The sequence below is a fragment of the Oreochromis niloticus genome, linkage group LG7 (genome assembly GCF_001858045.2).
Source record: "Oreochromis niloticus isolate F11D_XX linkage group LG7, O_niloticus_UMD_NMBU, whole genome shotgun sequence".
NCBI lineage: Eukaryota > Metazoa > Chordata > Actinopteri > Cichliformes > Cichlidae > Oreochromis > Oreochromis niloticus.
The window spans coordinates 28,269,750-28,283,282 of NC_031972.2; the positions used below are offsets into that span (position 1 = coordinate 28,269,750).

Consider the following 13,533-nt stretch of genomic DNA (forward strand, 5'->3'; position numbering starts at 1 on the left):
GATATCTGTGCATTCCTGTATTATCCTTTTGTGTTACACATTTCGATGTTTTTTTTTCCTCGCTACCTAGCCTGACCTGTCTCCCCAGCGTGATGTTTGTGTATTGTATGTACAGTCGGCAAGGTCTGTCATCTCGGTTGTGGGCAAAAGACCTGCAACTGACAAATAAAGGCTATCTCATCTCTCATCTCATCTAGTGAAGTGTCCAGCAAGGGTGCATGGATTTATGATATAGAAATCTATAAATCAAGCTGTCAAATGTGATGTTTTCTCAAAGCACTGCAGTTTATTGACAAAAAAAGAAAGAAAAAAAGGGGATAAATAGTTCTGTGCTTCTCTATGTTCTCACCTGTGTGTGCACCACAGCAAGCAAACAGGTCTGTAGCAGGAAAGCAAAAGATGGATGGCTCACAATGTCTTTTCCATCATTTCTGACTGCATCATTCATGGAAGCCCATGGGATAAAGAAGATGATTAAGGAGCAATAGCAGCCATGAATCAGATAGCTCACAAAAGCTTTCTTATTGAAGTATTGGTTCTTCTGGCCTGGAGCGTAGAGCTCCGGATGCTGTAAACTCCAACGGTCATTTACATCCTGCACAAAACAAGGTTTCGAGAAAGAGATGAGAAAGCTCAGTGGACACAGAGACCTGAGTATGGTTTATGTAAGTCAACCAAAAACTGATAGTTAATTGTAATCTACATACCTGGTCAAAGAGACACATGCCAAGGACTGGAAGAGCTGTGTAAACCATGTTGTAGAAGGTGATGAACCACTCATCATACACAGTCTATGAACAACCATGATGAACATATAAGTATAACATTAAGGAAAGGTGAATGTGAATCAAGTTGTTTGGTTCATTTGTCCAGCATCATTTGAAATTCTTTTGCATTTCTCTCATTGAAATAGATAAACACTTGATGTCCCATTACAAAAGCTACTTAAATTACATTATAATATAGTTACAATACATATATCTCACCTGTGCAGAAAAACCACAAAAGAAGGCGTACCAGAATTGGACAAGCGTAAAAGTGAAGTTCTTGTAAAAGAAATATCCAAGGAACTTGCACATGCGTATGTAGGACCAGCGGCCATGCACCAGCAGGAGGCGCTGAAGGTAACGGAACTGGGCAAAGGAATAGTCGCTGGACAGCACTGCCTGCATGCCTTCCTGCCCACTGATACCTACACCAATATGAGCAGCTGACAGGCAGAAAAGGAAGCAAATAAAATGGCCAGGATCAGTAACAGTAGCTACATATTTTCCAGCTGATTGGTTGTAATGAAAATACAGTTCTATGTATTAGTAATTTTACACAGGTTACCCTTTATCATGCTGACATCATTGGCCCCATCCCCAATGGCAAGAGTGACAGCCTGCTTGTATTTCTTGACCAGCTGAACCACTTGGGCCTTCTGCAAAGGAGTGACCCTGCAGCAAATCACTGTCTGACACATGCATGCTGTCCTCAGCAGCTCAAGCCTCAAGTTCTTCTCCAGTGCAAAGGCCTGATGATGAAGGGAAGAAGGGATTGGAGTTAGGTCATCTGTCAAGACTCCGTAGTGCAGTGGTTCCCAAAGTGGGGGGCGTGCCCCTTGGGGGTGGGGGCTATGATATTAAAATAAAAAAAACAAAAAACAATGCTTGGACACTGCTAGCATAATGGACAGGTTTTTTGATGGGGCTCCCACACAAATGCAAAGCAGAAGCTGAAGCATCGCCAAATATGTTTCCAAACCAACTTCCTTCCAAGCCAAAGACTAGAACTTATGATGAAGCATATCTTGCCTTTGGCTTCACCTGCAAAACAGCTGTCATTGCCAAGGTAGGTATCCCTGACAGAATTTGTTTCGCCTGTGTCGGGAGCACATGCTGGGCTCGAAATTACAGACAAACAGTATTCCACATTCTTGATATTTAGTTTACAAACACTTCTTATAACAACTAACTACTCCTGAAACTTTGGAGGTTTCAGCTCTTTATACAGTAAAGTTACAGGACAATAAAAATAATTATCACGCAAACTGTCCTTTGTTTGTTAAAATAATCCCATCCGATACCACGTGAGATCAATCAATATATAATTTTCTGTTGTAAGCCTCAAACTGAATGGTAATGTAACAACACTCATTTTTCACTTTTTCACAAAACTAAAACATCACTATGTCCACACAACACACAACACTGATCCTGCCACAATTTGTTCCCCCGGTTCAAATCACCGACAAACAGTATCCCACAGCTGTTTATGTTTTTAAACCCATTTTGCACAGAGAGACATTTTTTGAAAAATGTATTGATAGCAATGTTATCAATATTCTTACGCAGTAAAATATACATATAAATATACATAAAATAATTACACTGCAAAGATGGTTTGCTTTTCTGTTATTTAAAAGAGGTAGTGGTTTATTTTATTGCAACCCGTAATTTATTGCAGTTAACTTTTATTTGTTTAATTGTTTACAAAAGGTTTGAGGTGTGGAATAAACTAAATTTTCTTGGAAAACAAAGGGGGGCAAAAAAAGTTTGGGATCGACTGCTCTAGTGCAACCTTAAAACCTGAGGAGCATTCCATTCATTTTTACATTTTTGCTCTATGTGTAGATTAAATCAAGTTTAAGAAATATAAGATAATCAGTCTTTAAAAAGCCCATGTTTTTTCTGATCTCACAGTGTGACCTCTACTGTTGAATAGCTACAGCAAGAAAAGCAAAACAAAACAGGTCAACTAGCAGGGGATTTTCAGCATTTGCTGACAATAGTAATATGCCTAAAAAAGCCTTCTTACCAGACTGTGCCCATTTATAATTAGTCCATAATCTCCATCCACCTTCTCATCCTGCACAGTCTCTGTCTTTTTAAGCCAAAACAGGCCTACTCGAGATTCAATCACAGATGGCTCTTTTGCTGCTTCAGGACACATTTTCATTCGTGCATTCCTGAAAACATGAGGACAGAGAACATGACTTGACAAAAAGCTCACAAGAATTCATATGCTGTAACAGCCTCCGATTGGCAGAATACAATCATCATCTGGTTCTAACTGACTCACTGTAGCTCCTCTTTGACTCCTTCAGCAGTGTTGGCTGAGACAACAAAGACGTCCTTCATCTCCTCTCTTAGCATGTTACAGGAATAGCCAATGTTTTCTGCTGTCTCTGTTGAAGAAAAATACAAAAACAAGAATAATTCTCAATCACCAAGGTGCTATAAATCTTTAAAGTCAATCTTACAGCAAACAGAAGCTGAAACAACTCTCAGAGCATTCGTCAATATGTACATTAAATCTGTGACTTGAAACCATGGAAACTCAACCAAAACTGTTGATGCTCTGAGATTGTGCGTAGATTAATGAGGGCAGAAACATAAGAATGTATTACACATCATAACGCAGTCTTTATCAACTTTGAAATGCATAGTTTAAAAAGACAAAAAAAGTGACACTGACCTTGCTTATCTCCAGTTAACACCCAGATTTTGATGTCAGCTTTAGCCAGTTGCTCAATGGTCTGTGGCACACCGTCTTGCAACTTGTCTTCCACAGCTGTCGCTCCCAACAGCTAAAGCCACAAATGTAGTTGTGATTTATACATTTATCACAAATTATGCTGGTTTTACTGTAACATTAGTGTACAATATAAAGTGTGTCAAATATAAGACCTAGGTGCCAGAATTACCCTGGCATACACTCTAATCTGCTCACTGGACAGTTTTGGAAAATATGATGGAAGGAAAAAAAAATTGGACTTTTATTTTCTTATTGTAAGATAGAAACGTGTAATAAAAAACTGACATGGGACAAGCAGAGTCTTACTGGTCCAGCCCATTTAACATAAAAGTGGGCTATATTGTGGCCCACGATGTAAATTGAGTTTGATATCTATGGTATAAAGTATAATTTCTGGAAAACTACTACTAAGTAATCAAGCAGCAAATTGCTATGTCAGTCTATCTAGCAATTGACAAAGTTTTCAGCACGTGTACTAACCATCATATCTTTCTCTATCTCTTCATAAAGTTCATCAAGTTTTTCTTCACGTCCCTCCATGGCAACACTGGCCTCATGGTGGCGCTGTTTCCAATCTATCATGTAGTTCTCATTTAAGTCTTTGTAGGCCAGAACCAATGTACGGAGGCCATCACCTGCATACTCCTGTTTTAGTTTGATAATTGAAGAAGTCAAATGTTAAATTATATTAATTATATTAAAATTTCATTGACTTTAGCTTCAAGCTACTTTTATATGCTTTGGATCACTCACATTGAGGTGGTCAGTGGTTACTTCCATCAGTTTGTTACAGGAGGGGTGCAGTCTTTCAAAAATCACTGTGTCCGCACCTTTGCAGTACAGAGTCAACTTCCCCTCTGGGCTGCGCACTGGAAGTCACAGGGAAAGTTTCAAGGTTAGACATAAAGTCATTGAGAGATGAGAAGTTGTTTATCTTTTGAATATACAAAGTGTGGTCACTGAAAATAGCGACACAAAAAAACCTATATCTACTTCCTCTCACCTATCACTGACATCCTCTTCCTCATATTATTAAAGTCCAGAATGGCCAGAAGTTCATAGATGACTTGTCTGCCCATCTCTACGACTGTGATGGTCTCTGGTGTGCGTGATCGGAACACAAATCCAAAATTTCTCGCAGCAGTTACCAGAGCGCCTTCATCAGGAGACTGAGCCTGATAACTGAGCTCCCCTACCAGGTAAAACAGAGATGGCAATTTTTGAAAACTGGCATATAAGGTTGCAATTTGAAAATTTGTGTGTTGGGGCACTCAGTTTCTAGGGATTGTCTTCTTCAAAGGAGCCCTGCCTATGAGTCCTGTCTTTCCACACCAGCCCTGACAAAAATTGCCGTTCAGAGCTGTGACTTTGTGAGAAAGCTCTGGAGATTGGCTCCATTGCTGCTCACGGATGAACAATTTGTCTCTAATATTTCTTCTAAAATTAAAAAAATTTCTTAATGAGAATAGAACACCAAACAGAACGGTATGGGAGGCTTTAAAGGTATTCCTGAAAGGAGAAATCATTTCAGTGGCAGTATTTAAAAGACAGTGTGCACAGTGGGAGCAGAGGCTTATTTCAGACCAGATTTTGAGCATCGACAGGCAGTAAGCTTAATCACCATGACCGGCACTGTACAAAGAACGCCTGAGCTTACAAGCCGAGCTTACAAACCAAACTCACCCTACTTTCCACTCAGCAAGTTGAAGGATGTCTGATTAGGAACAAGAGTGAATTTTACGAACATGGTGGAAAGACTGATAAGCTATTGGCTAATCAGCTACGCGATATGAGGGCTAAACAAATCATAACAGGAGTGAGGGTGGACAATGGAGTGATGATTACAGATCAGAAGGCGATTAATGACGTTTTTTCCTCGTTTTACTCTAAATTATACGTAAGAATCTACAGTAAATGCAAAAGATTTGCATGACTTCTTTGAATCCATCGATATGCCTTCGCTTAGACCAACTCTTGAAGCCCCCATTACAAAAGAGGACATTCAGGTGGTAATAGCATCCATACAATCCGGGAAATCTCCAGGTCCTGATGGATTTTCTAAAGACTTTTATCAAAAAATTCTTTGATGATTTGGCTCCCTTTCTTTGTCAGGTTTTAACAATGCAATTTTTGGTTTTTACTTTAGAAAGGTTTGGTATGGGCCATTTATTTTGCTCCTGGATTAAACTTCTGTACACCAGTCCCACGGCTTCAGTGGTAACCAACTGTCAATACTCTGACTATTTTGGGCTATACCGTGGAATGAGGCAGGGCTGTCCTTTAAGTCCTTTGCTTTTTGCCCTGGCAATTGAGCCATTAGCAATTGCAGTCCGTGGCAGTGGGGGTGTACAAGGCAAATGGAGGGGGCACTGAGCATAGAGTTTCACTGTACACTGTACTGTACTGTACGATGACCTTCTTGTATTTCTTTCCAACCCACCCACCTCCTTATCTGCTGTACTTAATATACACTAAATGGTTTCAGTCAGCTCTCCGGATATAAAATTAATATGAATAAGAGCAAATTGTTTATGATTAATGAGAGGGCTTGAGTTCTGGATGTTGTAAATGTCCCTTTTAAAATAGTTACTGATCACTTTGATTACCTTAGGATATGTGTCACAGAACACTTGAATCACTTGTTTAAGAAGAATCTCCTCCTTCTGCTGGAGCAGTGTAAGCATAGTGTATATTCTCTAGATGGTCCCCATTATCCTTCTTTAATGGGCAGGACTAACTTTGTGAAAATGATGCTGCTTCCAAAATTCCTATACGTATTTCAATGCCTCCCCATCCTGATTCCCAAATCCTCTTTTAAATGTCTGGATTCCTTAATCACTTCATTAATTTTGAATGGTAAACATCCAAAATTGAGGAAAGGTATTCTTCAATGACTCTATCCTTAGACAAGTTCACAATATATCAATATCAATGTGTGCTCGACACAAGCTCATTCAGTTAAAGATAGTTCATCAGGGGCACTGGTCCAGGGCTAAGTTGGCACGCATACACCCAGTGGTGGACCCAACCTGTAGAACGTGTGGCGGTGCTCCTGGTACATTACTTCATATGTACTGATCCTGTTCTTCGTTGGCCAACTTTTGGAACTCTGTTTTCCAAACAATGTCTGAAGTCCTGCAGCACCAAATCAAACCAGAGCCACTCTGTGCTATGTTTGGTGCGGCCCAGAACCTGAAGTGTCTCAACTCCAGACTCAGAGCATTAAACTTTTCATTACCGCTGGCCAGATGAGCTATTTTACTTAAGTGGAAAGATTCTTCTTCCCCCTCACATGTGCAATGGGTAAAAGATAAAATGTCATGTATGGATTTAGAAAAAATTAGATATACAGTTCGTGTGTAAAAAAAACTACTTCCATAAACTAAACCCCTTTTCTGGACTTCTTTGAAAGGCCCATGACTATTGTTTCTGAGACTTTTGAAAGAAAAGAACTAAAGAAGCTTCTCAGATGAGAGGTGAAACATCTTCAAGAAACATAAGGTCCAGACACTTTTCTTTCCAAGCTCCTTAGACTTATCTCTAATTAGGTTCCTTAAAGTTGTGAGTCTACTTGCCTATATGGAATTCCCTTCCCTATCCGTGTATTTTATTGCCCTTTATTCAGAGTTAAAATCCTATAGGAATATTCTGTATTTGAGCTTGTGTAAGGCTTCCTAAATGGTTACAAATAACGTGAATCAGTATTATTCAAAAATATTTATTATCAGGAGATGTAATGCAAATCTCCTGAAATGTAAATGAAATAAAGATGTCTTTAAGGGGACCCCTCACCCTCTTTCTTTTCCTCAGGCATGACAGTGTGACACAGGGATAGCAAGCGGAAGAACTCCTGAGTCTCAGGGTTTCCACTTCTCACCATCTCCACCAGACTGTGGTCATGAAAGTTGTACTTTGGATCTGCCAGATTGTTCCAGGAGAAATCCACTCTCTCTGTCCTCTGCAGGAAAAGCCGAAAAAACAAAGTTGGATCAATACTTCCTTTAAACAAAGTTCACAAACAGGGTAATCATGTGTTTTCCTCTCACCTCTGTAATTTCCACTCTTTGTCCAGAGAAATCATAGAGGTCCCCTGAATATATGATAAATGTACTGTAAAATCAGTTGTTCAACCAATGTGTTTCCATTTGCCTCACTAATTTTTACACAAGCAAAGCTGCTCACCATAAGCTTTTCCATTAATGGAGCACTTGTTGAAAGTCATGATGTTCTGTGTCAGAGTGCCAGTCTTGTCACTGAAGATGTATTTAATCTGGCCGAGCTCCTCATTGAGTGTGGTGGTTCTTGCCTGAGCTGGAGTATCATTCTTAGGATAGTACATCTTCCTGTCCCAGTCTATGAAGAAGCTGTTTCCCAGACGAATGAACTCCACGCTAACAATGTCGTGCAAAATGGCAAATTTTCAACATGTGATACATATTAGCAAGAGTCTCAACTGTTCAAACCAGCTTTGGTTGTTTTCTCGTTTCATTTTTTGTCTGTGCTGAAAGTTACCTGACATAGAGTGAACTTGGTATCAATGCGTTAAGGACAATGACATAAGACCAGAAGATAAGGAACGATGCAAGAGGAGCATCAATGCCCGGTTCACGAGGAAGAAACATAGTAAACACAGAGCCCTCGTTTCTTTCCCAGATTGCATTGCCAATGGTCAAAATGGAGCACATAGATGCCAGGAAACCAAAGATCTGATGAAATAAAAATATCACACTTCTTGATTATTCAAACAATATTACTTTTGTCACTCAGGTGAAAAACTAATCACCATCTTTAAGTTCTATATCTTTAAGCTGAGACTTTATGTGACTTTCTTTGTATTTGTGCTTGTGTAAACTCACACATAACACCAGGATATTTGTCAGGTGATCAATGCTTGTCCGTTTGAACATTGACTTTCCGCTGTTCTGTATCAGTTTACTGTCAGGACCTGGAAAGGTTCAATGTGATGTTGAGACACTGACAGTGATGCAGATAGAGTTTTCAGTATGTTTCCAGACTGGTTAGCCTTAGAAGGAGAATGGCCTAAATGAGACACCACTAATATGTCATTACTGTGATATTGTTGTTTTAAGAACTTCACACTCTAGAATCTGTGGCAGATTATCTTCTGCATACCTTTGCTGATGTAACCGCATCTCCTTCCTGCTCTAGTCTCTTATGTACAACTTCATACATCAGTATCAGAGAAAACAATAAAGGCTAGACCAAAAAAACATCACTCAAAGTGCAAATTGTACACAGTTGCAGTGCACAGTGTACCTCCAAAGATGACCAGACCGAAGCACCACTCAGTGTTCCTGAGAGTACAGCCTCTGAGCAGCACTTTGTCGTTGTCCAAGGCGTATCTTTCCCCGTTCACAGTCAGAGTCCCTTTGAACTTGTCTAGACGGTTATTGGGAGGTTCACATCGCACTTCACCTGAGAAACAGAGATCAGTGTCAGCAAATGATTATGAATAACAGTTCACAGGATAGTTAGAGGACAGCTCGAAGCAGTCTGGGTAGTCTTCTCCGACCTCTGGTATCAACAAGGGATTTTTGCTTAGAGAACGGCTGCTCACTGGCTATCTTCTCTTTTGTGGACCATTCTCTGGAAACCCTAGAGATGGTTGTGTGGGTTAATCCCAGCAGATCATCATTTTCTGAAATATTCAGACTAGCCAATCTGGCACCAACAACGATGTAACGTTCAAAGTCCCTTGAATCAACTTTCTATCTCATTTGATGGCCGGTATGAAATTTAGCAGATCATTTTAACCCTGTCCACATGTTAAAATGCATTGGCTTGCAGCCATGTGATTGGCTGGTTATATGCTTGTATTAATTAGCAGGTGAACAGATGTACCTAACAAAGCAAAGAAACAAACAAAAAAAATAAAACCTAAGATCCCAATGTGAAGAATTATTTTTTGCATTTATGCATTTATGCATTATTTATTTTGGTACTTGCATTAATTCTTAACTCAGCCAGGGGCTATCAACCTAAAAAAATCTTTGTTAGTTTTGCTCTCATATTACATTTCCCAATGACAAAACCAGGTTTCACTTTTAAAAATCAGACTGTGTGTTGTTTCATTCAGATTCTCACCATTAAAGGCAGCCAATGCCTCAATGTTGTCTCCCAACTCTCCAGTTACAGTCAGAGCCTGTTTCACCTTCAGATTGGTTTCTCTGGGGGAGACCAGGGGAAATCCAAGACAGTGTCAGACATTAGTTGTCAACCTAGCATTCACACAAACACCACAGTACAGCACACTCACCCATCTAGTTCAGCTGTATCCACATAAACTAAATTAAGGGGCTCACTGCTAGACAGCAACAGAAGGTCTGCCTAAGAAATAAAAGCACTGAGTTTAGTTTTGAACTTACTTTTGAACTGAATTTCTTTCACTTGCTTCAAATCTTTACTATAGCCTCCCCAAACTTACTGTGACAAACTCATTATTCCCCAGTTTGACTATGTCCCCAACCTGAACATTCATCCATTTTTCATTTTTGAGTCTGTCAGGGAAGGGAACAAAGGCATAAAACACAGAAATGAATCCAAAACTGCATCATTCTTCACACAAAAGGTCTTCTTTTCTTTTCTTTTTTTTTCATTTGGGTTTCCAAAGACTTACTGGCCATCCATGAGGACATCCACCTTCCGGTTATTCACTTGTCTGTCACATTTGTGTCTGTTCTGCTCAGTTGACACAAGAAAAAGATACTGTTTGCTTACAAATCTGATATTAGTTCCGTATTTTCGGTTTTCTCACTTACTATGTCATCAATGGCATCTTTGACTCCTGTTATAGACAGCACCACTATTAAGGCAAAACCTGTGGTGATCCATGAGAGAGAGGAGATTTGTGGGATCAACTGTCAACACACACACAAACACACACACAGACACACACACAAACAGTTTTTTAATGCATTAATAATAGCTTTTAAGAACCTGAAAAGTGAAAAACTTAATGGTCACCTTTATTTTTTTTCAAAAGCAAAACAAAATACATGTCCCTTCTAGTTTTTTAAATAAGATTATATTTTAAAAACATGGTGTTCAGCATAGAGAATGAACTCTGAAATCAACTCTGAAGAATGAACTCTGAAATGCCTTGGTGCCACTGGATTTTAGCATGTCTCATACTCATGCAGTTAGACAGATGGTTGTGGTCTGGTAAGGAAGTTGGGGGAAGCAGACAACTCCACAGGAAGAGTCTTTTGTCTCTTCAAAGACTCTGGGAGGTAGCAAGGGAGTGTGAACCTTAAGGTGTGAAACAGCTGTGTACTGCCTTTTGTTCCTGTACCCACATAGCAGACAGGTCTGGCCCAGATCTGGTATCAAGCTGGCACTGCTGGCCGACTTCTGGCATGGTAAGTGGTATATCATTCAGATATGGGGCAGGCCTGGCGTAGATGGCACTGTCTATGTGATGGCATGCCATATCTGGCCCGATTGTGGTTTGGGTTATGTGGCCCACGTTCATAGAAAACAGGTCTGGCCCGGATCCAGCATCAAGCTGGCACTTCTGACTGACTGGTGTCATGGCAGGGTGTATGTCAACCAGATGTGGACCAGGTCTGGCAATGATGACACTATTTATGTTCCTGTTTTCCTGTTTTAGTTAGAAGACCCAAATGCCATGTTGCAATACTATACTGCTATGGTAGCCAACGTTTCAAATGCAGGTTTGACAGATTTGTGAGTGTCCACTTTATCCAAAACCTAGTGACGGTTTACTCATCTTTGCAAGTGGGTGGCTGTAGCTCAGGAGGTAGAGCAGGTCACCTACTGATCAGAAGGTTAGTGGTTCGATCCCTGGCTCCTTAAGCTTGCATGTCAAGAGTATGAATGTAGTTAGGAAGCACTCAGTTTAGAGATTGGGTGAATGCGGCATGTTGTATAGAGCACTTTGAGTAATCTGCGAGACTATAAAAGTGCTATATAAGAATTAGTCCATTCACCGCCTGGACAGAGTTTTGTCGTGTTGCTCTTGCACTGTTTTGCATGTTCTGGCACATGTTATTACGTAGCTTGATTAAGGTACACATTAAGGTGACATCTGGGGCCAGAGCTGAAACTGTTCTGGGCCAGCACAGGGCCAGCAGTGTGTCTGCAACTGGCCAGTGGCTGCACACAACTTACACATGGGCCACCAAAGGGCCGTCATTCTTTGCGGTATGTGGGCTATGTGTAAGCACATTGTGTTGGCCAGATCCAGGCCATACCAATTTTGCTATGTGGGTAAGAGGTATTTAACTGAGAGCCATGCTAGGCTCATTTAGACACTCTGCTGATCGTCTGCCCCAGCGATGCATTCTCTCCACCAAGCTTGGTTTCTGTTTTGTTTTTTTTTTTATTAAAGAATGTTAGCTACTGCTCACCGCTTGTCTGCAGGCTTTACTAAATGGTAAACTTCCACAACAGCATGCAATTCATTCTGACAAGAGTGGCAACATTAAGAACTGAGAAAAAAATGTCTACCTCAAGGATAAGGAGGAAGAGGAAGTAGGCATTAGCGAGCCTCTTGAACTGCTCAAAAAGATTAAGTGGCAGGAAGGTGAAGATGTTGTATTTGGAGGTCTTGATGGCATTGTTCTGAAGTTAAAGAAATCGACAGAGGAAAGTTACATGACAGGTATCAGTTTAACATGTATCACTGTGACTTAAAAAGGGTTACAAATATTTAATATTTAAATATTTGTAATGAAATTTGTTAATATTTAATTTATGTTTTCAATGGGAGACATAGAAACAAGGTACAATAAAAATCCTAAAATCTTTAGGATAAAAGGAAAATTTTAGGGAATTTAGGATAATTTTCTAAAAGTGATATACTCAAAAACCAGTTTATTATCCAGCTACATTTTTTGTTCTGCTGTTATGTAGCTCATAGAAGTTAGAGCATTCAAATATAGATAACTTTATGTTCAGTGAGTGGTAAATACAAAGAGCTGTTTTTGTGACATTCGACATTTCTTTCAAAGCATTAAGCTGAGGGTGTGTCCAAAGCTCCTCTTGTTATCTGCTGAATAGACATGATAACATTTGTTTATATACTTACAGCATAGCGGAAAGATAGGTTGAAAGTTCTGTCATTAGCCCGCAAGCATCTCTCCTTCTCTGTGAGAGAGTAAAGCAGTCAGAGCAGGAGAGAGTTTATGCTACTGTATGTTACAGCAGTACTGAGGAAAGACAAACTCAAATTTAATTTATGCAAACATTTCAGTGCTGTTAGTCCAGCAACATTTTGAAATGTGCAGTGTATGTCACAAAAATAAATAAAACTAAAACTGAGACAGACATACAGTAACTGAACAATGCAGTAAAGTAGAGCAAAGTTTACGTGCTTCTAATCTCACCTTCCTTATTTCCGTGTCCACACAAATGGCAAAAGTATGACAGCACAGTTCCCATCTTTAACTCAGGTTCTCCATATTTTATAACCTGGAAAAAAGTCCACTATTCAGTCCTAATTAGTGAGTCATTTCTTTTTAGGTATTATATGTCAATATAGAAACCAAAAGGGAAAACAGTGGCAAAAGCGAGAGGGAACCAGTTGAAGATTAATAGTGAAAAGGTGGAGCTGTTTAACATGTAAAGCACACCTTCTAAAATGGATATGAGCGAAAGACAGATGCAAAACATCCCAAAAATAATAATTGTGAGGTTTCACAGCACTCAAAATATCTCTTCATCCATCTATAGATAGACAGCCATCAGTCACATACCACTCCTCCCCATTTTATCTGTTCTCCAAAGCTGTAAAGATAAAGCGCAACTCCATTTCAACTCTTTATACTGTAGTTAAATTTAAGAGGTGTAGAATTACAGGACCCATAACAGAGGTAACAATGCCTAACTACACAGATAGAGATAAAGATTTATCCTTGACCATTTGACCCGTTCAGTAATCAGCCCATAATAATATGCAGGTGTTGTATTGTTCTGGAATTTTGTGGAAAAAATGTTTCTAAGTGAGACATGAAGAATATGAATTCATCACAG

At 39.7% G+C, this 13,533-nt stretch overlaps 1 protein-coding gene across 7 annotated transcripts in view; it reads right to left on the reverse strand.

Annotated features, from left to right (window-relative positions):
- The window catches only part of LOC102076730 (phospholipid-transporting ATPase ID), a 48,093-nt gene that overhangs the window by 32,409 nt on the left and 2,151 nt on the right, over positions 1-13,533 (reverse strand). For 4 of the 7 annotated variants that reach the window (XM_025909172.1, XM_019361260.2, XM_025909171.1 and 1 more), the window contains exons 3-26: positions 12,888-12,972; positions 12,590-12,648; positions 12,010-12,123; positions 10,299-10,397; positions 10,157-10,218; positions 9,965-10,037; positions 9,797-9,867; positions 9,625-9,707; positions 8,797-8,955; positions 8,376-8,464; positions 8,032-8,225; positions 7,702-7,910; positions 7,566-7,609; positions 7,312-7,477; positions 4,523-4,711; positions 4,273-4,388; positions 4,000-4,164; positions 3,460-3,571; positions 3,064-3,169; positions 2,800-2,950; positions 1,333-1,516; positions 987-1,210; positions 708-791; positions 350-595 (exon numbers count right to left, since the gene is read on the reverse strand). In XM_025909172.1, the coding sequence (XP_025764957.1) occupies positions 350-595; positions 708-791; positions 987-1,210; positions 1,333-1,516; positions 2,800-2,950; positions 3,064-3,169; positions 3,460-3,571; positions 4,000-4,164; positions 4,273-4,388; positions 4,523-4,711; positions 7,312-7,477; positions 7,566-7,609; positions 7,702-7,910; positions 8,032-8,225; positions 8,376-8,464; positions 8,797-8,955; positions 9,625-9,707; positions 9,797-9,867; positions 9,965-10,037; positions 10,157-10,218; positions 10,299-10,397; positions 12,010-12,123; positions 12,590-12,648; positions 12,888-12,942 (3,054 nt within the window). In that variant the 5' untranslated portion in view covers positions 12,943-12,972. Of the gene's footprint in view, positions 1-349; positions 596-707; positions 792-986; positions 1,211-1,332; positions 1,517-2,799; positions 2,951-3,063; positions 3,170-3,459; positions 3,572-3,999; positions 4,165-4,272; positions 4,389-4,522; positions 4,712-7,311; positions 7,478-7,565; positions 7,610-7,701; positions 7,911-8,031; positions 8,226-8,375; positions 8,465-8,796; positions 8,956-9,624; positions 9,708-9,796; positions 9,868-9,964; positions 10,038-10,156; positions 10,219-10,298; positions 10,398-12,009; positions 12,124-12,589; positions 12,649-12,887; positions 12,973-13,133; positions 13,275-13,533 lie in introns of those variants that run through there. The other 3 variants (XM_025909173.1, XM_019361264.2, XM_019361266.2) reach the window with 3 other exon arrangements.